Source organism: Paramacrobiotus metropolitanus, unplaced genomic scaffold (assembly GCF_019649055.1).
Source record: "Paramacrobiotus metropolitanus isolate TYO unplaced genomic scaffold, Prichtersi_v1.0 Parri_scaffold0000053, whole genome shotgun sequence".
Taxonomy (NCBI): domain Eukaryota; kingdom Metazoa; phylum Tardigrada; class Eutardigrada; order Parachela; family Macrobiotidae; genus Paramacrobiotus; species Paramacrobiotus metropolitanus.
In genome coordinates, this window is record NW_026570273.1 from 599119 (window position 1) to 625750 (window position 26632).

The 26632-nt window shown below is 42.8% G+C and overlaps 6 protein-coding genes and 1 long non-coding RNA gene across 7 annotated transcripts; all 7 read left to right on the forward strand.

Annotated features, from left to right (window-relative positions):
* Positions 1–2320: 2320 nt before the first annotated feature.
* On the forward strand, positions 2321–4716 carry LOC129592542 (uncharacterized). The gene is made up of 7 exons (XM_055488605.1): positions 2321–2498; positions 2939–3078; positions 3157–3178; positions 3246–3506; positions 3629–3774; positions 3906–4199; positions 4277–4716. Exons 1-7 carry the CDS (start codon positions 2441–2443, stop codon positions 4442–4444), a joined length of 1089 nt encoding a protein of 362 aa, XP_055344580.1. The 5' UTR covers positions 2321–2440; the 3' UTR covers positions 4445–4716.
* A 3339-nt stretch (positions 4717–8055) lies between these two features.
* On the forward strand, positions 8056–10381 carry LOC129592563 (uncharacterized). Its single transcript, XM_055488631.1, has 7 exons — positions 8056–8090; positions 8649–8788; positions 8855–8876; positions 8984–9229; positions 9316–9461; positions 9668–9961; positions 10086–10381. Exons 2-7 carry the CDS (start codon positions 8696–8698, stop codon positions 10254–10256), a joined length of 972 nt encoding a protein of 323 aa, XP_055344606.1. The 5' UTR covers positions 8056–8090; positions 8649–8695; the 3' UTR covers positions 10257–10381.
* Positions 10382–10784: 403 nt separating this feature from the next.
* On the forward strand, positions 10785–12888 carry LOC129592544 (uncharacterized). Its single transcript, XR_008690989.1, has 4 exons — positions 10785–10972; positions 11248–11397; positions 12066–12347; positions 12546–12888. It is a non-coding gene; the product is annotated as an uncharacterized LOC129592544 (long non-coding RNA).
* A 419-nt stretch (positions 12889–13307) lies between these two features.
* On the forward strand, positions 13308–16016 carry LOC129592539 (uncharacterized). Its single transcript, XM_055488601.1, has 6 exons — positions 13308–13687; positions 13785–13953; positions 14260–14504; positions 14760–14972; positions 15102–15238; positions 15473–16016. Exons 1-6 carry the CDS (start codon positions 13495–13497, stop codon positions 15713–15715), a joined length of 1200 nt encoding a protein of 399 aa, XP_055344576.1. The 5' UTR covers positions 13308–13494; the 3' UTR covers positions 15716–16016.
* A 561-nt stretch (positions 16017–16577) lies between these two features.
* Positions 16578–19492, forward strand: LOC129592535 (uncharacterized). The gene is made up of 6 exons (XM_055488594.1): positions 16578–16782; positions 17283–17443; positions 17523–17538; positions 17768–18214; positions 18627–18763; positions 19122–19492. Exons 1-6 carry the CDS (start codon positions 16734–16736, stop codon positions 19368–19370), a joined length of 1059 nt encoding a protein of 352 aa, XP_055344569.1. The 5' UTR covers positions 16578–16733; the 3' UTR covers positions 19371–19492.
* Positions 19493–19840: 348 nt separating this feature from the next.
* On the forward strand, positions 19841–20749 carry LOC129592577 (uncharacterized). Its single transcript, XM_055488644.1, has 2 exons — positions 19841–20016; positions 20238–20749. The coding sequence occupies exons 1-2, from the start codon at positions 19959–19961 to the stop codon at positions 20603–20605; spliced, it is 426 nt and encodes a 141-aa protein (XP_055344619.1). The 5' UTR covers positions 19841–19958; the 3' UTR covers positions 20606–20749.
* A 1858-nt stretch (positions 20750–22607) lies between these two features.
* LOC129592545 (uncharacterized) lies at positions 22608–25443 on the forward strand. Its single transcript, XM_055488608.1, has 3 exons — positions 22608–23691; positions 24082–24909; positions 25139–25443. Exons 1-3 carry the CDS (start codon positions 23365–23367, stop codon positions 25358–25360), a joined length of 1377 nt encoding a protein of 458 aa, XP_055344583.1. The 5' UTR covers positions 22608–23364; the 3' UTR covers positions 25361–25443.
* Positions 25444–26632: the final 1189 nt, after the last annotated feature.

Consider the following 26632-nt stretch of genomic DNA (forward strand, 5'->3'; position numbering starts at 1 on the left):
GGCAGCATGGTTGACGCTTATTGTCCCCAATTGCAAAGTACTTGGGGAAAAGACTTCAACGGATGCACCAGTTGGTATTGGTTGCGCTTACGGGATTATAAGGCTTGGGTTTTTATTTGAACAGCCAGAGGAACGCACTGTTGATGATGGATATACGCGGAAGTGGAGCACTTAACCGCTTCCACAAATAGGATTTCAGTACTGTCTTTGTTTACTCGATGCATTTTCAATTAACTTTTGACGGTAATCCTGGGCAGCCTGGCTGGAATGTGCTGAATGGACTGAGGGGCACACGGCCGCAGCGTACTTGCCGGACTTTCGACATGCTAGCGATAACAGTGTTATGTGAAAAGCTCTAACATGACTGCTTGCAGAATTCCAGTACAGCGATACGCAACAAATTGATTAATAAACTCATGCTATTAGGGATTCAAAATAACATAACCATGCCATAGTTGTGTCATCTCCAATCCCTAAATGCGAATGAAGTCTATTGTACATCCAAGACCATTCATGAAGTAGTGGTTTACAGAGCAGTAAGACTGGAGCGCAAAATTGGATGGTATTTCAACCGCCAAAAATATAATTCTCTGATTATGCGTTCCGGCTTTTCCGCGGGTCTGGTAAGCTTCGTGGGAACATCTCCGCTTGCTTTACTGATTTTCAAGCGGCGTAAGTAATGTTAGACTACTGTATAATCCTTCGGTCATATCCAGTACAGTTTAACTGGAATATTACTCGTCGACCATTTGCAGCTAATCTTACGTAGCCGGTTCATCAAAATCGAGTTTCGAATAAACTAGAAAAGTGCACTCGCTTCTGGCGGGCACTGCATGGTCGAAGCGCAGCAGGAATACATTGTAAAAAATTTATATTTAGACTGTTGCAGGTACTGGTACTTTTGCAGTTATCGTATTTAGCACTATTTACAGTAATTTATTTCGTAGAGAGCAGCAGGAAATTACAGCAGTAGTAAAATGGATGTTACAAAGTATAAAAGAATATATAACCGGTAAAACCGCGCGGGCAAATGAACATTTTCCTGTTCTTAGAACAGCCTAATTTCGCCAGCCTAAAACTTTAAGAAAAGTAAACCGTTACATAGCACAAAATTCGTGTGCAAGCAAACAAATTTCATTATGGCTGCGTGCACTGGTACACACGGGCGTTGGCTGGGTGCACGGGTGATCTTTTGGGGTCCCGCACGGGTGTTGGCCGTGGGCACGGGATCCTGCACGGGTGCTGGCTAAAAAAAATTAATAAAATATGTTAAGAATTCCATAGTATTTCCAAGCCATTTTCTGGATTCTATGTGATCAACAAAAGATTGCTTTAATGATGAAGACCATCGAGCGCGGAGCGATTTGCGTTGTTTTATTGTTCAACAACATTTGACGCAACCGCGAGAAACCGAAACTCGCAGCAACTGTTGACTGCGCAGATTAAACGAGTATTAAGTTATACGCGGCAGGAATATTAATTATTCGTATGAATAACCTGACGGAAATGAATGCCTTTGCTTAAATGTAAGCCCAGATTCACAATTTATACTCCAGCCTTCACCGTTTCCATTTGCCGTTCAAAAAAATCGTTTGGAAGCCTTTCTCGTCATTCAGTAATTAAAACATCAGATTATAACTGCCAGCACCGTTATCGTTTTGCGACATTCTTGCTTTGCGAAGTGTGAATTTACATATTATTTGCAAAATTTAAAGAAATCCAGCCCATATTGCAACTTTTTGTGCACATTTTTGCGTTTGAACAACTTTTCTGAGTTTGTTTTTCTCATGATTTCCCATCGGGAGGTTGCGCGCCAAATGGTTTTCACGCCTATGTAAACAAATCATTTTCCTACAAAATATCATAAATACGGGAACGTGTTTGACAGTCGGGGGGTGCAAGACTGCGAATGTTCTCGCTCGAGCACATAAAATGGCACATAAAGTCAAACTCGATCCATTAACATGCTAATAAAAAACTGTAATGTTGTTTTGAACATTTTTTATTTTTGGTTTGTTTTTTGGTTTGATTTTGGTTCGGTTTTTGGTTTGGTTTTTATTTTGGTTTTTGGTTTTATGAGATACAGTACTCGTAAAAGTTACCCAACCTAGGAATCGAACTAAGTACATACCATCTGAAAGCCTATTTCAATATTCTTTTGAATCAGCGAATAATATTGCCAATATCGTATATCCAGAGTGGTAAACCATGTTACATAAACTTCTTAGATCGTACTTTGCTCCACACGGCAATGTACACATAACATACTTAGTTGCGAAAGGCGATCCATCGATAAAAATTCTGCTGTAGTGAAGCAGTTATATCAGTCTTTGCAATCGTGATAACGAAATTGTATATAACAGCTTTGGAACTGAAAACCCGTTTGCCGTTTTAAAATTTTTCAGTTTGCCAGTGTTCATCCAAAAAGAAAGCCGCGAAAATGGAAATACTGTTGTTCGCAGCTCTAACTACCTTTTTCATCGCCGACCGCATTAATGGTGAGTTATTAGACAAAATGCAAAATGTCTGAAAGCAGATAAAAAAACAGATAGCTTATGAATCAATTTTTCTCGCACTGTGAGCTCAAATATCGCAGCAGCCGGAAGCATCAAAAAACCTCTATTGTTCAAAATACCGAGATCGGTAAATTTCCAAACTATATAAATTTTAATCAGTTCCCAGATTGCAGTTCTTTCACAGGTGTGATATTCTTAGCTATAGTAATGCTTTTAAATTCTCCGTGTATCGTTTGCACAGTAGTGAAGTACACATTGTACACATCCTATAAATTGTAAAATTTGCTGGCATTTGAATTTGAATACGCTGCAAAAGCTATGCTCCCACTAAAAACAATATATTGGAATACTGCAGGTTTATGAAGTAGTAGAAAACCGCAAACACTCAAAGTATCAGATAGCTATAATTATTTCTTCATCAGCTAGCGGAGCCACCGTATCGTGCTATCATTGCGACAGTCATGCCGGCATGGCATGTGGACTGGCGGCCGGGTGGAACATTGCCGATCTGGAGAACAGCGTCAAGCCGTGCCCGGATGGATTCTGCTACACTTACCAAAGCGTAATGTTAACGCCCCAAACTAGCTCATTAATACTTTCGTCAGCGATTGAAAAGTGTCTTATAGCTCCGTGTTTGCAGAGCGATGTATTTGATACCAAAAGTAAGCAGACACTGGCACTGATAAAATGCAACAGCATATCGAAAACAAGCTCGATACCGTTGCTTAGAATTTGAAGTAAAACGGGGATGTGGCCGGCTACCGTGTTACGAGTTGCCCTACGAAGGTAACGTGTCGGCACTTTGTGATGTGGACAGTAGCGGCCATCGAAAGGAAAAAAACGTTCCTCTCCCGTCCGGACCGCCATTCAATCAACGGTATAACTTCGTTAGTGAGCTACGGAACCGGACGTGGCAGACCGGACGCCTGCAGTACTGCGATACCGACCGTTGTAACAAGGATCCCACGCACTTTGCGGTGGATGCTGAGCGTAAGCTGGAGAGTTTGTTTTTTCGTTGCTAATCACTACTTCGCGAGCGTTTATCGTGTGCTAGATCTGTTCTTAATTAAGTCTTTTTGGTAATAAGTTAATTTCGCATATGTTAATTGCAGTATCCAATGCGACGAGCAAAACTTATTACTGTGTTAATTGCCGAGGTCCGGTGAATGAATCATGCGGCATTCTCGGCGCAAGTGAGGAAAGGGTTCCATCCGACGAATATCAGTGCCCATCCGGGTACTGTTTTATTTATGTTTTTGTAAGTTCAGTAGGCATCTATTCCAGCAGAACAGTTACCAACCAGCTCAAGTTCCCACAAAACGTTTTCCTTAATTTGTGGATTTTCCGAGGTATTATTCGATCAGAACCTAAGTGTGCGATGATTTGCAGGCGGAGAGCGACCGAAGTGTACCAAAAGTTTGGCGTGGCTGTGGACCGGTTTCTTGCAAATATATTCCTGGCTCATCGGACTCGATCGGCCTGTGTGATGAAGCTGACAAGTTGGAACCGGTGGATACCAGCAACGGCGACCCTTTCAGCAAGATCCGCACTTTTTCGGCTCGATATGGACCCACTGGCCAGATGCGAGCCGGCACAGTGCAGTACTGCAAAACAGGGACGCGATGCAATTATCAGTCGGTTCGCAGTTTTCCCTTGGTCAGCCTGTACCCGAATCGTTCACCAGTACGTCCCAGCTATTCAGCCGAACTTATACGCCACTACAAAGAACATGCCTTTCGTAAATAATTGCTGTTTTCCAGACGGTGCAGGAAGTCATGGATCAGCTGAAGTCACCAAAAGGCCCGATACACAGCAATCCTGGAACGGGAGATAGTCCGGTTAAACAGCTGTTTCGCATAATGGATGTTAACGGTGATGGTGTACTGGACGAAACGGAATTTAGCAAGAGCTTGAGTCGGTTGTCCTGAAACCTAAACGAAACACTTTTCGGAAATTTATAAGTTTGTCTGGCTATTTCAACTGAGAGCAAGTCGAAGTGCTTACATTAAAGAACCTGTAATTAAAGGTACGCTACATTTCGTGTCTACCAGCCAAAATAAACAAAAGTATTATAATATGCTCTTATTTTGAATGGGTGGTTTTGGCAGTTTTTGTGCGCTGACCAGATTTCTCAGACAGAAGGCCGGTTTCGGCTTTTTTCCGCAAAAGTCAACTTACGCACTGCGAAAAAAATTATTGGTGAAGTCCTATCTATTTCAATGTGGGCACAAATCATGAATAAATGGCTGTTTTAGCCGGCTATACCGGCCCGAAGAGCTCCAGATACCGTTCTATTCGTTAAAAGATCGTTGAATAGCCTGCACGTTTCAAGAAAAATGTGAAACAAGTTGTGTATTTGCGCGGCGATAAATGGGTGAGCTATACCAATATCGGAACGACGAATCAATTAATCCACATAATCTTGATAGCAGGACAGGCACTGCATGCGCGCGCTCACTTGTAATTTGTAAGCCGGCTTATACCGTTTGTTTGACCTGGATTATTTTACAGCTTCGCTTTAATATTATATATATACAAAGCTAACTGAGCCGTTTCTTCGGCCAACATCTCCTCCTTCACAGTTTGACGCTAATTTTCGCACGATAGCTTAAAAAACGTCTAAAATCACGTAGTTTGACTCAACGACTTTCGTTTCTCGATCTTTTCTTCCCCTAATTTATGAGACTCGTTCAAAACGAATTTCCCTGATTGGCGGATCATTAGAAATTAATTGAAGATTGGCGGAAATGCGTAACTTTCGAATCTAAACCGCTGACACATGGCATATGTACAAACTGATTCATATGCAAAACTGAGCCGTTTGTTCGGCCAACGTCTCCTTCTACACCGTCGCCACTTCTGTAGGAGTATAGGAGACACACTCACTACACAACGCGCTCGAAACGAATCGCTGATTGGCTTATTGTTAGAAATTAAAAGAGGATTGGCGGAAACGCGAAAATTTTCGAACGAAAACTGCTGACTAACGGCATGCGGTACAACGACACTTATGATTTTAAAATTAAATATTTTTTTTTAAAATTACGTATGCTATGTTTTTAAAATTACTATTATTAATATAAAGAGCTAACTTCATAGTTTTTCTTCATTTTCCTCCTATCCCTTCGGCGCTAATTCTTCCACGATAGCTTAAAAAACGCTTAGATTATGTTATTTGTCCTTACGACTTTTGTTTTTCGATCTTCTCGTCACTTAGTTACAAAGCATGACCAAAACGAATTTCGCTGATTGGCTTATAATAAGGTAAATAACAGCTGATTGGCGAAAATGTGTAACCTTTCGAGCGATGCTAACACGTAGTATAATATCAGGTGAGCGGCATCTCATTTAATTGACGAAAAGAAGAAAAGGATAACTGTACCTTAACGGGGAAAGGTACATAGAAAGACTAACATAAATACTTATTAAAAAGAAGGGACTACGATGAGCACAATAAATGTTCCTCTAATGCAAAAATTTCCGACTGGAAGATATAACTTCCGATTGTATTTTTGCCGGTGAGACAGACCATGGGGGAGAAATTTTGCCGGTCAGAAAAAAGTACAGACATTTGCGCCCGTTAGCCCAGATGGGTAGGGATTTTCGACGGTCAGAGAGAAGTACAGGGATTTTCGCCGGTTAAACAGAAATACAGGGATTTTTGCCGACCAGATAGGGATTTTCGCCGGTCAGATAGAGGTACAGGAATTTTCGCCGGTCAGATAGAAGTACAGGGATTTTCGCCGGTCAGATAGAAGAACAAAAATTTTCGCCCGTTAGCCCAGATGGGTAGGGATTTTCGCCGGTCAGAGAGAAGTACAGGGATTTTCGCCGGTTAAATAGAAATACAGGGATTTTTGCCGACCAGATAGGGATTTTCGCCGGTCAGATAGAGGTACAGGGATTTTCGCCGGTCAGATAGAAGTACAGGGATTTTCGCCGGTTAAATAGAAATACAGGGATTTTTGCCGACCAGATAGGGATTTTCGCCGGTCAGATAGAGGTACAGAAATTTTCGCCGGTCAGATAGAGGTACAGGGATTTTCGCTGGCCAGATAGAAATACAGACATTTTTGCCGGCCAGATAGAAGTACCGGAAATGTTGCCAGTCAGATAGAAGTACAGAGATTTTCGCCTGTTAACCAGATGGGTAGGGATTTTTGCCGGTCAAAGAGAAGTACAGGGATTTTCGCCGGTTAAATTGAAATACAGGGATTTTTGCCGGCCAGATAGAAGTACGGGGATTGTTGCCAGTCAGATAGAAGTACAGAGATTTCGCCTGTTAGACCAGATGGGTAGGGATTTTTGCCGGTCAGAGAGAAGTACAGGGATTTTCGCCGGTTAAATAGAAATACAGGGATTTTTGCCGACCAGATAGGGATTTTCGCCGGTCAGATAGAGGTACAGAAATTTTCGCCGGTCAGATAGAGGTACAGGGATTTTCGCTGGCCAGATAGAAATACAGACATTTTTGCCGGCCAGATAGAAGTACCGGAAATGTTGCCAGTCAGATAGAAGTACAGAGATTTTCGCCTGTTAACCAGATGGGTAGGGATTTTTGCCGGTCAAAGAGAAGTACAGGGATTTTCGCCGGTTAAATTGAAATACAGGGATTTTTGCCGGCCAGATAGAAGTACGGGGATTGTTGCCAGTCAGATAGAAGTACAGAGATTTCGCCTGTTAGACCAGATGGGTAGGGATTTTTGCCGGTCAGAGAGAAGTACAGGGATTTTCGCCGGTTAAATTGAAATACAGGGATTTCTGCCGACCAGATAGAAGTATAGGGATTTTCGCCGGTCAGATAAAGGTACAGGGATTTTTGCCGACCAGATAGAAGTACAGGGATTTCGCCGGTTAAGTAGAAATACAGGGATTTTTGCCGACCATATAGAGGTACAGACATTTTCGCCGGTCAGATAGAAGTACACGGATTCAGTACTTGATGTTTAGTAGTTGAAGTAGTTGATTTCAGGTAAACCGCTCACACAATATTCGAAATTCAGTCATACATTTTCCCAACCGAGGCTTAAGTTATGTTAAGCGCAAAATGAAATTCATATTGAATGTGTTACTGACATGTTCTAAACTAAATTTTCTAGAATATTTATGGTTGTTTCTTTACATTTATAGCTCCGTTTATTATATTTACAGTAAGATATTAGCGTAATTCAATTGTTCATTTACACAACATGCTCCTTATTCCTTATTGCGTAACAAAAGATCACTAACGCTAAGTGCAATCTTGCTTTACGCCTTGCGACGTGGTTGTATCATAACGGGAAAACACCAACACTTTCGACCTTCTACCGAAATAACTAACTGACTTAGCTGAATTCTGCAGCATTGAGTACTTAATGACGACAGTTACAAATTCAAAACAAACCGCATTTCCGATCCAGTTAATTCCGTTTCCTAAATCTTTGTACAACTACCACATTACTTTCTTCGATTCTAAAAATTCTCAACCGAGGCCGGAGGCCGAGGTTGAGCTTGTAATAACAATTATAACCGCAAACATGGGGTGCGTTGTTTACTCAGTTCTTACAATCGTCTTTATTACGGGTATTACAAAAGGTAAGTCATAAATAAATTTACAAAACGTGGCATTTTAATATTAGATCAATTTAGATGTAAGGATGATTGAATCTGTTAATCAATGTAAAGCATGTCGTACATCATTCTTAGTGAAAGGCCGCAACAATCTTTTGCCGGATTTACTTAATATTCGTGTATTAACACTTACGCGACGCATCCATATTCCTTGCAGTTTATTATGCCTTTGTCGCTCATCTACGCAGTTCTGAAAATTTGCTGACTATAAAAATTAATTGTATATGGAATTAAGAAAACGCAAGCGGTATAATAATGGACATTGCGCCAAAACGCAAAGATTTTCCCAGACGATAACGTTCTGGTTGCAGTGCGAAATGGGTGGCCAAATACTAACCTATTAGATCCTTGAATACGAGAGTGCACTTGCAAACATCGTTAAAATTATCTGTTCTCACAATAAACGGTACTACACTCTGTACTCTATACAGTGCAACTTATCGGTCGCTTTCCAAATTAAATGTTGTAATCAAACAGTCAATGTCCAGAATAATGCCTTTGCACCTAAACTTCTTCAAACAGGAACTGAAGCGACGATTTCGTGTTACCATTGCAACAGTCACGCCGGCATGGCGTGCGGGTTAACGGCCGGGTGGAATGTTTCCGATTTGGAAAAAGATGTGAAACCCTGCCCGGATGGATTCTGTTACAAATACGAAAAGGTACGCAGAATATTAAGATGAACTGCTCAGCATGGATCAACCAATAATCGCTGCTATGCTTTGCAGAGCGAGACATTTGCAGGAAAGGGTAATTACATACACATATAGAACGAATTTATTACAAAACAGTGCTTTTGGTTTTAATTATGACGTAGCTGCTGACAAAGAATTGTAAATTCTACTCGTACGATTTAGCATTCGGAGTGGAGCGCGGTTGTGGTCGAGTATCGTGCTACGCGCTTCCCTATCAAGGAAATATTTCGGAATTATGCGAGGTGGGCGCGGATAACACCCGGAAAGGCAAGAATGTTCCCACTGGACCGCCGTTTAATCAGCAGTATACCTTTATCAATGAGCATCACACTCAGACCGGACGACTGCAATACTGCGATAGCGACCGGTGTAACAGTCAGCCCACACATTTCGCGGTGGATACGGAACGTAAGCACTTTTTTCGGTACGACGTCGTACTGCTTATCCCTTGAGGCTTTGTCTAGAAATACTTCAGATATTTCAATGAATTGCAGTCGAAGCCGAGGCTCGCGCACCCTACTACTGTGTTGCGTGCAAAGGTCCGGTGAATGGCTCGTGTGGTGTTTTGGGCGCCAGTGAGGAAGCGATGCCCACTGATCCTTATCCATGTCATTACGGCTATTGCTTTACTTACGTTTGGGTAAGTTTAACCTTCCACCGATTCCCCTGATAATAAAACTGAAGGCAATGAACCAGTACACATTTTTTAAAATATTTTTATGATGATTTTTTTATGCCTGAATACCGTTAACATGGCTTTTGGCGCACCACAATGCATCAAAATGTTTGCTGCTGGTGGTTCATCCCTTGTTAAACACAGGAATTTATGGAGGTTGTTTTCTTCAGGCTGAAGGCAATAAAAATGTGCCGACGGTATGGCGTGGTTGTGGACCCTTGGCATGCAAGCATGTCCCCGGTGCAGTGGGATCGATCGGCCTATGTGATGACGCCGATAAGCTGCAACCGGTCGACACCAGCAATGGGGATCCTTTTAACAAGATCCGCTCCTTCTCGGCTCGCCAAGAGCCCACCTGGAAACTGCGAGCCGGCTCGGTGCAGTACTGCAAAGCCGGCAATCTGTGCAATTACCAGTCGGTTCGCAGTTTCCCCTTGAAGAACTTGTATCAGCATCGCACGCCAGTAAGTCTATGATTTTTCTGAGAAAAGATGCGCTGTTTAACATATCCACAAAGTGGCGTGAATCAGATAATACGATGTTTTGAAATTTGGGCAACCTACATGTATGTGATAGCCATGGTTGCAGACAGTGCAAGAAGTGTTGAATAACCTGATGCTGCCGGACGGCTTACCTTTCGGAAACACCGAACCATCAAGAACCGAAGCTACGCAGATGTTTCACACAATGGATAAGAACGGCGACGGGGTTTTGGAGGAGGCGGAATTCAGCAGCGGCGTCCGCTGTACACTCGGCTGAGACAGCTAATTACGGGCGTTTGCTACTTTTTGTAATTGTTCTTTCGTAGACTGCCACGCAACAGGCCTTGTCTGGCAAAATTTTTCTAGAGTTTCATGTGAAATTGCATTAGTAAATCTAGAGCATGCTCATATTAATGCGGATTTGTTTTCGGCGAAACAATTTGCCAAAGTGAAGAAATTAGATTGATCCGATATTGATTCTCGGAATTTCTAGCTAGATCGGTAGATAATCTGGCCTTGTGCAGAATGCAGTGCAGAATCTAGTATAAAAACTATTAACTAAATGAGTGCTTCACAAACGTTTTTTGTCCTGAAGCCTTTTCTACAAGCAAATGTAAAGCATAGAAAAGGCTCTGGTGGCTTAACAAGCATCTGCTTTTCTGTAATGCATTTTCGACAGTACCGCGCCATATCGCGACAAATCGCGATGGAAATTACGATTGTGTGTGATCAACTGATAACATTCAGTCACCCATGTTTCACCGATGCAGAGCCATTCGATCTTTTCTTCTCCATACGGTATAGCTGTCAGCCTGCCACTGATTTAATTTAACTGGCATGCAGTCGATGGTTGGGGATTTCTAGTTTCGCGAATATCTCTTCGGCAGAACTTTGGATACTATCCATATTATATAGATCCACAAAAAAACATGAGCATGAAGTGGAGAGTAATTGCTTCTATACCATTTCTATACATGACCTTCGTCTTTAAAGGTATGTATCATAGTTTCAGAATTCTAAACCGATCTTACAAAAACTGTACATGTACATATCTGTATCTGTACATTTTCCCGCATAAGCAATAGGGCAAAGTCGCAAACGAATAAACAACAGGCATGTTATAACGATGCGAATGTCTAGCTAATAGCTATACGGCTTCAATGGCCGGTTTTTCGATGATTTATTCCTGGCCAGGGCTACGGGAAAGGCCATCGTCGCGTGACCGACTCGCGTGCAATAATAAACGTATAGAATATGTTTTGCTGCAGCGCGCGGATATGTTTCTTCTTATTCATGCATCTCCTGCAAGAGTTTGGTGAATGAATCGTGTGGCGCTTTACCACAGGCCACAGAAGGTGAACACATGGACCCAGTGTTCACCGTCGGGAACTCTACCGCACTGCTTCACTTACGTTTGGGTAAGTACGGAATACAGAGTAGTGAGAGTACGATGTACAGACTCTGTTCCAAACACTGAAACGGACTGTGTCACAGATAAAAAGCGGCAATATTAGACCAATCAGAAATTGCTTTACCTCTGCGCCCGGACGAGCGAAGCCGGTATTATTGTACCGGCAATTTTAACAGTCACAATTACTTGCGCTGCATTGTCCTAACAGCCAAAAGCAGAACTGTTGCGAACTTTAATGCCAAAACCGACGTACACTTCAGTCGAATAAGCATAGGAATGATTTCTTAACCGGAAGCTACTGTCGCGTCTCACTACGCAACAGCACATGCAGGCGCTGTGTCTGCTAGTTTTGAGTTTCATAACAAGCTAAGTGCACATTTGCGAGAGATTTGCGCTATAGTGAGCCGGCAGTACCGGTAGCACGTCAATTACTTGAACGTCGTTTCGCTTCCCGACAATTTGCTGACCGATATTTTGTTGATCCGCAAATGATGGTCAGCAAGTTTTTGGTAGCACGATAGTGGCCAACATATTGTCGTGGCGCCGGCGATATCGGCATTTCCAGTGTTTAGGTTTCTTAACCAAACGGCTGGACCGACGGGCTGGTAGCTAATCAAAACCAGTGCTACATTCCGTTTTATTTGCGAACCAAAACCCCAGCGTGTGCTCTTCCAGGCTGAACCTCCTGGCATGCCAGTGGTGTGGCGGGGATGCGGTGGCAGCATTCCGTGCCGATTGGTCCCTGGTGCTTCGGGTTCGCTGGCTCTGTGCGACGAAAACGATCGACTGGCGCCCGTTTCCGGCGGGCTACACAATCAGTTTCAGCCATACCACGAATGGATTCGATCCGGGGATGAGCGGTCAGCCACGCTCCTCAGCTGCAACGCAAGCCAGAAATGCAATTTCCAGCCAGTTGGCGATTTCCCCTTGAAATTCGTCCGATATTTCCCAACAAAGGTAGGAAGTGACCTTCTCCAAAGGAATTAACGCAAACGTAGAATTTTTCGCACATGCCGGTAACTGACTATTTGGCGATAATTTGTTCATTCTGATCAATGCGCACAACGGTTTTATAGAGAACATTAAACAAGCTTTTAACGTCTTAGACATGATGCATGCTTTTTGTATTCACTTAATTTTTGCTGCTGATTTTAGACTGTCCAGGAATACGTAAACATGTTGCTACCAGCGCGACAATAATTCACTATTCCCAGCGACGGTATGCTGAAAACTAACAGCTGTCGTGATTCGTGAAACCCTGGCCAGCCGAATCGCCTCATCATTCTATGACTGCCTTCAGAACCGATTGGATACAACCGTTACTTCCACGTCCACTCCAATTTTTTTTAGATTGTCTCTACAATAAATCGTAATGTCTTTTTCTGCTTTGATAGACCGTTACCTGACGTCTGATTGCTTTTATTGCTTTTCTAAATAGTCCTGCCAATAAACAGTCATGAGTACAGTAAAACGCCAGAAAAGACAAAAGCCGCAGTGTACGGTTACGGCCGCAAAGGCAGTACTGTATGTAATATATGGCAGCATGTATGCGTATTCGTGCAATCGTTGTGATGCAAGGGTTTTCATACGGTATGAGCGACTTCTGCGAACGCACCCAAAATTCTGTGCGTTGCGACGTACTGCAGCTGTTGCAACGACGTAACGCACGCAAATACTGTAAATGCATAACAAGCATTTCATTGTGCGGAATTATATTCCACAATAAGAAAATAACTTCTAAAAGTCTATCGCTGCCAGGAGCAATCAAATAATTTATTCCGACGGTAATTAGGAAAGTGACAGCGCCATCAATAACGCGGCTGTTCAACTAGAGTAGAGAAACATAAGAAACATTGATGCATGCGACTCTTCATTGTGTTGAACCAGAGTAGAGAAACTTTAATAAAATTAATGGCAATTTCTTGCCAGAGAAAGCTGATACACCGCTGTACTGTAGACAAAAGTAATTAAGTAGTATCTGTAAGTATTCAGCTGAGCAATAAATAAGTATCCGCCTTTAAGCGTTCTCTGGACGGAACTGCTTGAATTTTATTTTACAGTCCGAATTTTGTATGCTTTGAGTTATTTCTGCAGTTGACTGGATATGAACTCCATTAAACTTGCTGAGAGCGGTTATTGGAAACTTTTAAGCGAAGACATCATTTGTTGCATACTAGAAGTCCTCGAAGATAAATTGCTCATCATGAAATTACGATCTGTTCAATATATTTCGCTTTCTGTGCTCCTGATGGCATGTATCGATGGAGCTTTCTGCTACGACTATTCAGGATTCGAAGGTAAGTGTTAATTTTGTGCAGTTTTATGCCAAGAACTGGCGGTTAACGAGAATTGTGAGAAAACATCCGTACCATTCTATGGAACTGTTTCTGATAGTACGCATGGAGCACTACTGTGACCGGATACTCTACTTATCGTGTCCCGACAGCGACGATGCTGCAGGGCGAGCGGGAAGATTGCACTACTGGATTATTCCGTTGCAGAACTGCTCGGTCAGCGTGCAGACCGTCTGTACGGCACCGCATGCCATTTATTTCAACATACCGTAAGTAACGCAGAGCGGTAGAAGCATTGCTTCTCTAATCTAACCTAATGCTGGTGATTCATGCGCATTGGACGGGTCCGCACTGCGCACTGTCCATTGATTTATTTATTAAATTTATAAATAATGGACCGACTGGCCGTTTCTTTTTTTGTCTGTATTTTAACATGTATTGTACAGAGGTAGTTAACACGTATAATTAACGTAGTTTTAATTATAATAGATCTTCAGTATTAACGCTATGCGCTTATTTGTTTGGTATAAAGTACAAATACGACCGCATTTTATTCTTCCTTTTTTTTAAACTAGACGCTCGGATTTAGCCACGGAGGATTCCCTGGAAGTTTATGAGAACGGGGAGTTGGACAGCCATGGCAGCCTTATTAAGCGTATTCCGGGCGGCTCCAGTCCGAGTAACCCTGAGCCCAAATCAGTAGCACAACTCTTGACATCTGTCAGCAACAAACAACGCCTTGCCTTCAACATGTTCATTAAACCGAAAACTTCGCACAACTACTCGCATGAAGTGGTCATCGATTATACCATTGTGAAGGGTATGAAATGTTAATGCTACTCACCCATGTATAGTTGCAGGTGAAAACCATTAAAGCCTACGTACCATTTTGGTAAAGAAAATAAATTCGGTTTTTTCGTCGAAAGGAAGAAAAACTTACGATAAACGGAACAGACAAAACGGAGCGGTATTGGTAATAGCGTTAAGCGGACTTCACAGATTTCGATAACTTTACTGGAGAGTGCAGAAATTCTCCAGACCTGGTAATCAAAGTGTAATTTGTGAAATGCTGCAGGTGCGGCAGGACCGAGGGAGACCTACTGCCGTGCCTTGAACGGTTACATCCACAGTGACATCATCTGTGTGGACAGCAGCGATGACCGACTGAACTGCCCGCGAGCATATGATCACACCATCGACATCTCCAATCGCGCTGACGGCCAGCAGACGTGTAATATTCATTCGGTGGTTCCAGAATCAGTCTCCTTACCTTTCCCGCAACTAATCCGTAAATATTAGCATCTTCATACAGTTACCGCATAAAATGATAACATAGCGACATTTTGTGTAGAACGCCGTCGTACTTTGGATAATGTGATAATACAGTAGTTACAACGATTTGCTTTCGACATTACAGCGGCCAGACTTCCAGCAGTAACAAGCTGCATCCAGTGTTTAAGTTTGATTACGGAACAGTGCGGTCTGCATGGCTCGGCCGCTGGACAAGTGCAGCGCGAAGCTTGCAGCTCGGGATACTGCTATACATATGTTAAGGTACATATGTATGCGCATTATCAATAACACCCGAAAGCATACTTGATTTTTCTCATATTTGCTTCGCTTTAAGAGTACGTTTTCAGACATTGCTCGAACGTGTTTTAACAGAATGAAGTTTACAGAAATGTTTACAAAAATGCTTTTAAAATAAAAGCATAGTTTGTCGTTAAAAATTACTTTTCATTATTCTGTGCAGTTCATCAGCTTGTCTAATGATGTTTATCCTTACAGGCCGGTTCCATACCGCTCGTTATGCGCGGCTGTGGCGGCGTCCTCTGCAGCTTGATTCCGGGTGCGGGTGGTTCCACTGTCCCGTGTGACGAGCACGGTCGGTTGGTGCCGGTGAACACCAGTGCCGGCCGGGAGTTCAACCAGATGCGATTCTTCTATTCGTCCGAGCAGGCATCGCAGAGCGGCTCGGTGCAGTACTGCAACAACGGACCAAACTGCAATTCCGGACCCGTTCCCGGTTAAACGCAAAAAAATAGTACAATAATACTGCTTTTATTGCGTGGCGCGCACTCGGAAATTTGTTTCAGGGGCAAAAGTGTTTACAGACGTAGTTTAATATATGAGTACGTCAGGAAAATTATGCTTATAAAACTGAAAAGCAATGGCATGTTTTCGTTGCGAGGTTTCACACTGTATTTTGGGTACTTGGTACAATTTGAACCACAGGTGCAGTTGTTACTCGCAGAACGTGATAAACCAGTGTTATCAGCTTGCTGTAAAGTTGCTGAAAATCAGGATCTTTCAGATTGATTCTGTGACGTTTTAAGGACCCATGCGACAAAAAGAAATAATTCAATAAACTATGCGATAAAAAAGGGGATAAACAAAACGAAAACCTAGCTATTAAGGCTGCCCAACAAATATCGCTGGATGTTCTGCCAATATTACATAAAATTGGATTCAATTACCTCAGAACATCCTAAGAAACCTAAGAAAATCCAAGGCCTAAGAAAATCTAATGCTTAATGAGGTTTCTTTTTACTACACTAATTACTCTGTCTTGACTGGCTTGTGCTGATAAATAGAGGCCTAAGAATAACTTAAGAAAATTAAAAATACGAGCATAGCATACGTAGTAGCATTAAGTGATATTGATTAAAATTAAAGCGATGTTTTAGTGTACTGGCATAAATTTGCAAAGGCTGCATAGCTGTCAGGTAGAAAATGCAGTTAAAATCCAATTACAGACCTTAATACTGTCAGCACCGCCAATCCACTCACAGTAATACTGCAAAACAAAAAAGCCTGAGAGGCGACTAAACAGGAAATGCTACAGTCGCATGCTATTGCACTTTCACTGGGGAAATTTAATTTCACTCGCTCAAGAACGCCGGTAGACATCGGTAGACAAAGTGAATAATAATATTATGTAATCGTCTGTATAAGCAATAAACAGACGCGTCTATAACTATTGTTTAGTTGAAGCTGCTTGCATTCATCTCCGCGCAATAAATTCTAAAACGTTCCTCCCATTTTTGCGATGGCTTGGATGTGGATCGCGTTGTTCTTGCTGGGTACCGCTGATTCAGGTTTGGCAATGCCCGTAATTTAAATAAATAAATAAGTTTTGACAACCTTAAAATTTATTAAATTTCACGAAATTAGAAAAATAACCGTGGTTAATTCAAAAAAATTTGCGGAATACAGTATATAGTATATACCTTGTTGCAAAAACGTGACAAGCCTTTACTTAATATACGTATACGTAGTACAAGAAGTATTACTACTAGATTACGCGAAGCAAAAATTTGTTCGTGTAGTCGTTTAATTTTCGAAGTTTAATCACGCAAATACGAGCGCAACGGCGTCTTCTTTTTGAATAATTTAAAAAAAACATCATAAATTGCCTTTTAGAAGTCGAATTTCAGATTAAAATTATTTGTTGGACAGTGAATGGCCAACTTAACAAAAAGTTATTCTTTCATTCAAGCTTACTTTTTGCAATCAGTTCGCTCAGTGATATACTGTGTGAGACTAATTCACTGCTCTGCAGTTATCCTGTTTATTGTGAATAAAAAACGTTCTACAGGGCTGGCTGATGTCATTTCGTGCTATAACTGCAATGGCACGGTGGAGCAAGCCGGCGCAGCTGGAACCGCTTGTGGCTGGTACAAAGGATGGACGCCGTCCAACCTAGACAAGCGGACCGGCATCGTCTGTCCGGAGGGAGTTTGCTTCACTCTTATGATGGTAACCCAACACCATTACGTTTTTTGCTTGCTCTTTCACAAATTTACGCGTCTTATTTACTCCCATGTCTTATTCTTAGGGCGGCACTGGTCAAGGTACGAGTACGAACTCGAGAAAAAATGACGAAAATACCAAGTTCGGCAGACTGCCATGCATCTAACAGCTACCCAAACCGCTTCTTTGTTATACATCGGTGGCAGTCTTACTCCTTTAAATATGAATTACAATTACGGGAACACCGTCTACGCACATATTGACAGAGGAATGCTTAATATGCATTACTGTTACTTATCAACAACGATTTTAAAGGCTGGGGTTATGTAGTGGGGACCATATATCGCGGCTGTGGCTTGGTAACCTGCGATAAGCTGCCGCGTGGCTGGGAGAAGCAGGAAGTGTGTGATAGCACTGCGAACAAAGTCAAAACGCCGTCCGTGAATGAAAATGAGAAGTTCAACGACATCCGCGTATTTCTAGCCACCTTGCCCGGCAACGTGAATGTCAGCAGTCTGCAGTACTGCGATAAAGACTGGTGCGGTACGGGCGGCGAACTGATTGCCCAACGCTTCACCACAGCGTTAGAAGCTGCCTCTGCGCCACCGGCTGACACGACGACACCAGCGCCACTCGCTCCTGTCGTGATACCGGTGGTGGTACCGCCACTGGCTACGAAATCTGTCAACAACGGAACTGCCGCGCGATATCAGTCAACCAATCAGCCGGCGAATAACGGAGCGGTGGCGGTGACCGTTGTTACGAGCGGCATGTCAGGTTCGTTACTTCGCGGTGTACAATGTCGAAAAAGGAAGTAGAAAACCAAAAATTGGTTCGAGTTTCAAGAATTTATTTTTTAAAGTCATAAAATCACTAATGCGCTTAAGCAAATACTCGCAGACTCAATACTAGTTCGAACAGAGAAGCGCTTCGTTGCGCAGAATGTGTTAAAACGAAGAACCTTTGTACTTTTATGTTCCTCGGTTTTTAACTTGTATGCTGGAATTTAGGGACGTCATTAGTCAGGCATATTTTATTAAGATCCTGGTTTCCGCTAAGTCGTAGTGTACAACGAGAACTTGCAGACACCATTTGCCCCTATCTACGTAACTGTAGCTGTGAACAGCTAAAAAAACCCCAGTAAAACATTTTGTAATAACTAAACAAAAATAATGTATTTGTATTACAGTGCCCAGCATTCCGTCAGTAAACAGCTGCATTCAATGTTTGAGTTTGGTTACGGAAGAATGTGGTCTGCAAAGCCCGGGCGATGAACAAGCACAACGGGTGGCATGCAATGCCGGATACTGCTTTACTTACGTGAAGGTACGAAAAACAATAAATTAAAACGGTAAAATACATTTAGTACAGGTGAAATTTTCAAGAATGCTAATCAAATCTTCTTCATATATTTTGATAAGCTAGCGCAAAAACTATCACTTAGCTTTCCGGTAGAAATTTCAATCGTTTTGAAAACTCAACACTGGCCGTACACTATAGATAACTTGGGTACTACCTGAAGAATTTTTTTGTTTTCTGATCCGTCAATAGAGCGCGGCCGGACGCTCGAACATTTGCAGGGCAGCGTAATTATATTCTACGATGCTGTTTTAAATGCAAACTGCGAGCTTTTTCCCACTATTTTCAGTTGCGTATTTGTTTGATTCATTTGTCAATCTTACAGACCGAAGCCGGGTCTATACCGTTCGTCATGCGCGGCTGTGGTGGCGTCCTGTGCAACTTGATTCCTGGTTTCGGCGGCTCCAGCGTCCCTTGTGATGACCACAGCCGGTTGATACCATTGAACACCACAGCTGGCCGGCTGTTCAACGAAATGCGCTTCTTTTACACGCCCAAGCTGGCAGCACAGAGCGGAGCGGTACAGTACTGCAACAACGGGCCAAACTGCAATGCCGGGCCTATTCCCGTTTAGAAGCAAAAACACTGCCGTTAGTTGGATAACATAACTGAATTGTTTTCTGCGCCATAAAAAACGAACCGTTCCAGTTGCTTGCTGTAACGCCGAAAACGTTTCTTGCGTGAAAAAATAAAAGTAGTGGTGTACTCTTATTCAGGTGACTCAGGAATATGATTGCCGTATTGAAAGCTTAACGCAGGAGCTATAATCATGTTGACACTTTCTATCCCATCGTTTAGGTACAGTAGAAACTGGAAACCGTGTAGACTTAAAACGCTTCCACAAATATCCGATTTCAACAAGTAATCCGGGGCGTCCAACACGCCGACGGTTACATTTTCACAGAATTTTTCGCATTGTCGATTTAAATTCTGAAGTGGCTGAACACATTTCCGCTGACGCTTTGCAATTACTGAAACCGCTGCATCCAAGATGCCATTGCAAAACAACCGACCTACAGCGGAGTGAGAGACCTGACAACACGGGCATACAGCTGCTTGCTTGTCCAGCCACCCGGTGAAATTTTTTTTGCTTTCCTTGTACAGCTGTAAAACAAATTGTTACTCTTATTCTTTTCAATAAATTTTGCTCTCCAAAAACAAAATGGCAGCGTTACGGATACTGTGCATGGTCATTTTCGCGGTTACCGGCGCCGTAGAAGGTGGGTTTTAAGCCAAGCGCGTTTTATAAGTCATGCGCGCAAGCGTGGTTCAAAACCTTTTCGTTAGAAATTATTTTATTAAAAGTTCTTAGTTAGCTTTTGCTTGTAACTGCAACAAACGGTTGCAGTTTGCACTGATGGAAGCCAAACGATAAACTCTTGTGTTTTAACTGAAGATAATGAAAATACACTATAACGTTAACTATTGTTCTGGTATTCAGTTTCCAGAGAGGAATCTGCCATCCAGTCAAGCTGCACCCTAACCGAACACGCTTTTAGTATTCAGGACGTTGTCGCCATCAGAGCGGAGAATCGAAAGCGGAGCGATGACATATTTGCCGAACAGATTATACGCCCATGGCTCCTGGCTTTTAATGGGCTTGCGCACTCTGTCGCCGTCACTGTCAACGATGACGTTGAACACCAACCATCGGTTTCAACGGACGACTGGACTATTCGAATTCTTACGTTTAGCGTCAGTGGTAAGGCGAGCGTGCCGTTGAACATGACCGCTATGCAGAACGAAGTCCACAGCACCATCAGTAAAGCCGGATTCGAGGACGTATTAGCCGTATTAAAGCCGCTGTAATGTTGTTCAAGCGGTTTACCATTTCGTGATAACTTATTGTGACCGACTTACCATGAATGCAGCCAAGCTGCGTTCATGGTTCATTTTAATCGGAAGTTGATCGAACTGAATATAATCCTGGTTTTACTTTGAGTCTTCTTTTAAATGTATGGGGCGAACGGACAAGCTGGCCTGCTCAGCTATCTGGTAACATGTTGATCCGGTACTTCTCGAATCTGGTGAGTAACGCAGCTTTCATGATCTTACACCGTTTGCTGCCAACACGATCGTCTGCTCCCCTAAAGGCGATGTATAAGCAATTTCAGTTAGATGTTGTAGTGGCCTTGTTGTTGTCTGGTGAGTGGTGACAGATGGTAACAAATGGGTCCGGAGGTTTTAGGAAGAGACCACTTATCTGCAGTATAAACTCAGGAAAATATACGCGCGCCTGGCGTGTTACAACTCACACTGTTTTGACTACAGGTGATTCGCGCATGTGATCGCTCGAAACTCATACAGATAGCTCCCAAAACACAATCATGATGAGTTTCATTCAGAGCACCCTGTATAATTGTATTCCTGTAGAAATCATCTGTTTCAAGCGTACCTGATTTTACTTTTTACAAAAACCTGTAGACACACGTTTCGAATGGAGAAATTAAGGACTTTGGCACTTGAAGCAGTTGCAAGTGATACTCCGACAGTGCAAACAGCAAAGTAGCACTTCGTGTACGGAGTAAAAGTCTGTTGAACTCTACTCAATATAATAGCAACGATTTTTAACACTCGAACTTATTTTTTATTTAAAAAAAACAGCGGCGAATAACAAAAATTCGGGATTTCGCAGGCCCTGTGCCTTATCGAATAACTGCAGGACTGCAGTTCACGCTAGTACCGACTCTAGTACCGTTATTTTTCAAACTGGCGCAGTCTATAATGTTCAATAATGGACGGTGAATAATGTTCAATATTTTGCAAAATGCAAAATATCTAAATTTTGTTAACACCCAGTTGTAAGCCAGTTTACAAAGCAACGATTTTGCGGGACTCAACAGTTCTATGGAAAAGGAAAAACGAGTATGCCGGTACATAACACAAAATCGGTAAAGCACCCCCACAAAAATCGCTTCGAAATGAGAATATCGGCAACTATTTCACTCCCTTGTATGTACTATAAAACTCCCTTGCACCCCGTTTGACCAGAGGCAGCCCTTGTGAATTATGTAACGTTCTTCTGCCTTGATTATGAGGGCGTATGTAATTTACTGGCCACTGCTATTAATTGTTGCGTCGCCTAACCATCTTGTGCGTGCCACATTCGCCGGTGGTTATTTAAACTTTACAATGGCATAGCTCGTTCAACATGCAGTAACTGAAGGGCAGCTTTTGTAGTACGTAATGTTGCATACTACATGTGAATCTGTACTAGTGTGCAATGATAGCTGTGAAATCTGATGTGTTAGTCCGATCAAACAATCCCCCCCCCTTGCGGAAAAGTGCCCAGAGACCGCCAAACGCACCCCGTAGAGGCGCATGGTAAATTGTAATCAATGAACAGTATCGTTTGGTGACACGGTCATCTGATGAGCATCTGCTCAGCAAATGGCATATACGGCATTGGCATATATATGGCATTGGCATATATATGGCAGCATATATATTGGCATATATATGGCAGTATATATAAATGGCATATATATGGCATTGGAAGGCTTCTATGTGATAAGCTGATTTCAAAAGTTTTATTGTTGTTTGTGCTTGGTGTAGCGCGTGAGTCATCATGACTTCCGCTGCGCTATAATGCCGATAAAAACCGTGCATGCTGAAATTAAAAAGCTTATTTTATTGTACAGGTGTATCGCCAGCCGAGCCGGTGTTATAGAGCGCAGTCTCATACATATTACCAAACAACGCCTTTTCGTTTCACTGTTAGTACTGATTGTCAGTAATTCTGAGCCAGTAATGCCGGCAGATACTAAATGAAAATGAAAATGTCAGTCTCAGAACTGCAGTCGATTGAAAATACACTTTGTACTGTTCTGTTTGAAGTGACATAATCGGGCTTGTTGTTTGCCGGAAATTGCGCTGCACAAAGCGCACTTACGATCGATGTTGTTAACGCTTAAAGTGTGAGTGCGCTGCGCGGTTGGCGCATGCAGATAAACTGGGGTAGTAGTATAGATTACAAGGAAGCGGTGAAATTTTCAGATGAAATTTACATTTCTGAATCTGCTACTAACTTTTTTGTGGCTTGGCATTTCGGTAATGGATTGTTTCATCAGGAAACCTACTGGCCAGTGCAACCAACAAATGATAGACTTCGAAACAGTTCGACTGGGCAGTGGGAGCAGTACATGGCAATTAATCATCCGATGAGTTTGTCTGGAGAAGCACTGCATATTATAACATTTCTGTTCAAAAATGCTATTGTATAAAAATGGCAGACAATCGGCATTCAGCTGGAATTCTGTGGACGTGGAAGTGAATGGGCAGTTGCAGCACGGCCACGTCATCGGTCTAACGGAAAGCAATGACAACACACAGCGACTGATCGTGGATTTTGGTTGCCTGACACAGCGCGCGGTTATGGTGAACTACGGAAAGGTGTTTGATTGCTCTACACAACAGAACAAGAATATATACGGTCCCCGTTCTTACCCACGCTGCAGCGATAAACTGCTCCAGTGTCGTACTTCCACTGCAGCCAAAAGACCGACTTGCAGGTGCTGCTGCGCTCTAGTCGCGATCAACCTTGGATTTGGAATCCCGGAAAACTCCTCATGTGCAACTTTGACGACTTGGCAAATTATGTTCTGGTGAATGTGACGGTAGAAGGGCGCATCTCCCGCAAACTTCTGCCCAAGCAGCAGTTGAGACGGCCGTTATCAGGCAAGCGGCTCCGGCAGCGGCTGTTGCGGCGGGGGCATTTTGTTACACGAACGTGCAGCGTGCCTGCGGAATGCTGGCCGACAATGGAGCCTGCAGCGAGGCTTAGGTTCCGCCAAAGGCTGGAGCTGGATAAGCGTTTGCATGTGGTCAACATCATTGGCCCAAGAATTTACTATGTGCAACAAACTAGTGTGGATTGGCTGACGGAGGAAGATACAGTAAGTTCAGGCACCGCCGCCATACATACAGGCGCACTCCAGTTGTCCAGTAGACGCTTACGCCACTGGCATGATGTAGGGTTTTGAAAAAAGTAGGTGATGTATTCTATCGCATTTTGCGCCAAGCGTTTCTGTGTTGTAACCCAGTGCTGCTGGTTTATGCGCTCTGGATGTACTTCTGTGGATTATAACGTGCAATTTGTAAACCACGGATCAGGTAGTGTAAATGCCCAGTTCTGCATAAAAGTAAAAACTTCAAACAGAACACTGCTGCTCAGTGGCACACTCCGCCATAGTGTGGACTGAAAATGTAATATTTGTCCCCGTACTGAATTGTACGCGACATGCAGCAAACGTATTAACAGGCATTCAAAGATTGCGTTACAACAGGTCAGATTGATGGCCCAGACTATGAGCAGCCTCACACGACAACACCAGTTGATAAATAAAGAGCCCTTAGCAGTGGAAAACGAAGCAGCAAGAGGATCAAAGCGCAAGTTGCAGCTTGACATCGAAGAAGAACCGCTCTACTTGCCACCGGAGCTTCTTTTGGAGATTTTGCGTTCACTAAACACCCTAAGCCAGCAGCGCTGCCGACGAACCTGCTCTTTGTTCGACGAGATACTAACTCTTCCGGAAATGCGCAAAGAAGTGTGTATATCGCTAGACGATTCGGATGCCATCCTGGAGTGGAACTACGCAGCGTACAATTGTATCTTTAAGTTGATCACGCCGGTCACGCGGGCGATATGCATTCGGGACAGACGGATGGGAGAGCACAGTTACGTCAGCAGCGAAATCCAGACGTACGCCGGGAAGGCCGCGCGGTATATCAAAATGGTCCTGGACGACGCCGGAATCCATATTGACCGGCTGATTATTTTCCGAAGCTCAATAACCGTGAAAATGTATGACACGAAATTCTCTAACTACCTCGACAGCATCCGGGATGTGTATTCCGATGTTGTGTCTTGTTGTGAACGATTGGTTTGGAAAGGCGCTATCTGGAGACACTTCAGTTACCACCGCCCTCCTGTAGTGCAATTCCGCATTCCCTGTGCATCGTGCAGTCTACAAAGCTTCGACGTGGCGACGCTTTGGGATCTCTTCGAGCAGCATGTGTGCTCTGACAAAGCCCTGGAAGTGGAACAAATTGCGCAGCTGACGCGGAATTTGATTGCCGGAAAGTCGGACGCAGACTGTAGGAAACTAATCCAAGTAAGCACAAATTATAATTGCACGGTGAAGGCGCGCATTTCATGCACGAAACTGGGAAGTACATTATTTGTACATACACCGGCCATCTTGCATAACTTAGAGAAACCCGTCACCACTCACCAGGATGGTGAATTGTACTCGAAATTTTGAAGTATTAATACTAATAATGATTTCATCTACCTTCCTATCATGTATCCGTTTCTTAAAAACTAATTTACAGCTTTTGCAGAATCTCTGTGAATATCAGATCAAGGATCCGCGTATTCCGGGACGTGACTGGATTCCGGCATGGACAACGGACGATGAGGGCAGCTTGAGCGTGGAGCATCTGGCTAGTTTAGACGTGAAGAAACTGAACAAAATCTGCCTGTCGGCTTGGTGGACACTGTACATAGAGACTGATTTTTGGGGTCGGAGTCCGTTGACACTGCTAGCCTGTGGGTTACATTGAATAATTTAAATTCTTGGCTCGGGAATGGTTACAGAACTAACAGATAAAAAAGGTGCTAACAAAAAAAATGCGGAAGGCATCCAATCCAGACCTTAAAATAGTGGAAAAAAATTTATTACTGCACACTGCCGCTTCGCCAGGGGGAGGGCGAGGCGTCTTGGGGGGCGGCCCTGTGTTAATACGTAAGTAGAAGCACACTGGCAATCAATTCACGTAAGAGCTACCGTTACACAGATTAAATACGTTTTAATATGTGCTTTTTTTATTTGACCATGCCCTGTTCACCCTGACCAATGAAAGCAGTTTCAAGCTTACTATGAGGTCTACTTTTAAAGTGTATTATGTGTTGAAATAATGTACTGCGTTATTTATCGTTTAACCGGTATCACAATAAAGTGACTGGTCTGTTTTTGTTCTACTTAACCCAAAAACTGAAATTTTACTGGCACAAGAGCCGCAGGCAAATTTTATAACGAATGAAATATAACAGTAATACGAGAACAACAAGAACAACAACAGTATAACTGGAAACGCTGCAATATAACAACAAAAAATTCTAATTGTCTACAACGTGGATAATAACGTGAAATGTACGCACATATTTATACGTTCAGGGATATAGTATTATTTTCATGATTTTTTGGTGCTTTTGCAAGATGCCTTTGACGAAATAACCGTATCGTGACATGTCCTTATGCTAAAACGGTAATGCGACAAGCGGTGAAAATTGGCATCCTGTTATAGAAAACAGCCGAAGTTGTGCTACGGTCTTCGGGTTAACCAATTGGTGCCCATTCTTGGAGAGAATGTTTGAGTTGGGACAATGATTTACAGGTGGCTCAGCTTGACATATAAAGCACAAAGGTGAACCTTAAGCCTCAGAAAACTTAAATGGCGTAAGCATCCTAAGAAATAAACAATGAAACACACGAAATACATGAAACACGGGAGACACATGAAACACCAGAAACGCGTGAAACACATTAAACACATGAGGCGATCATGAAACAGACGAAATACATGAAACACAGGAGACACATGAAACACATGAAACGCATGAAACACATATGCAAGAAGGCGACGCCCATGAAACATTAAACAAGAAACGCAAAGCCTGGAGAGGGAGCGTTAAAAAACCTAACGAGTAACAAGAATAGAAACCTGAAACAACGAAACACTGAAACATGCATAGTGAGACATTTAGGCGATGAAACACGAAACAAGAAACAGGAAGCACGAAGTCATAACCTAACAAACCAAACAAGAAATGAA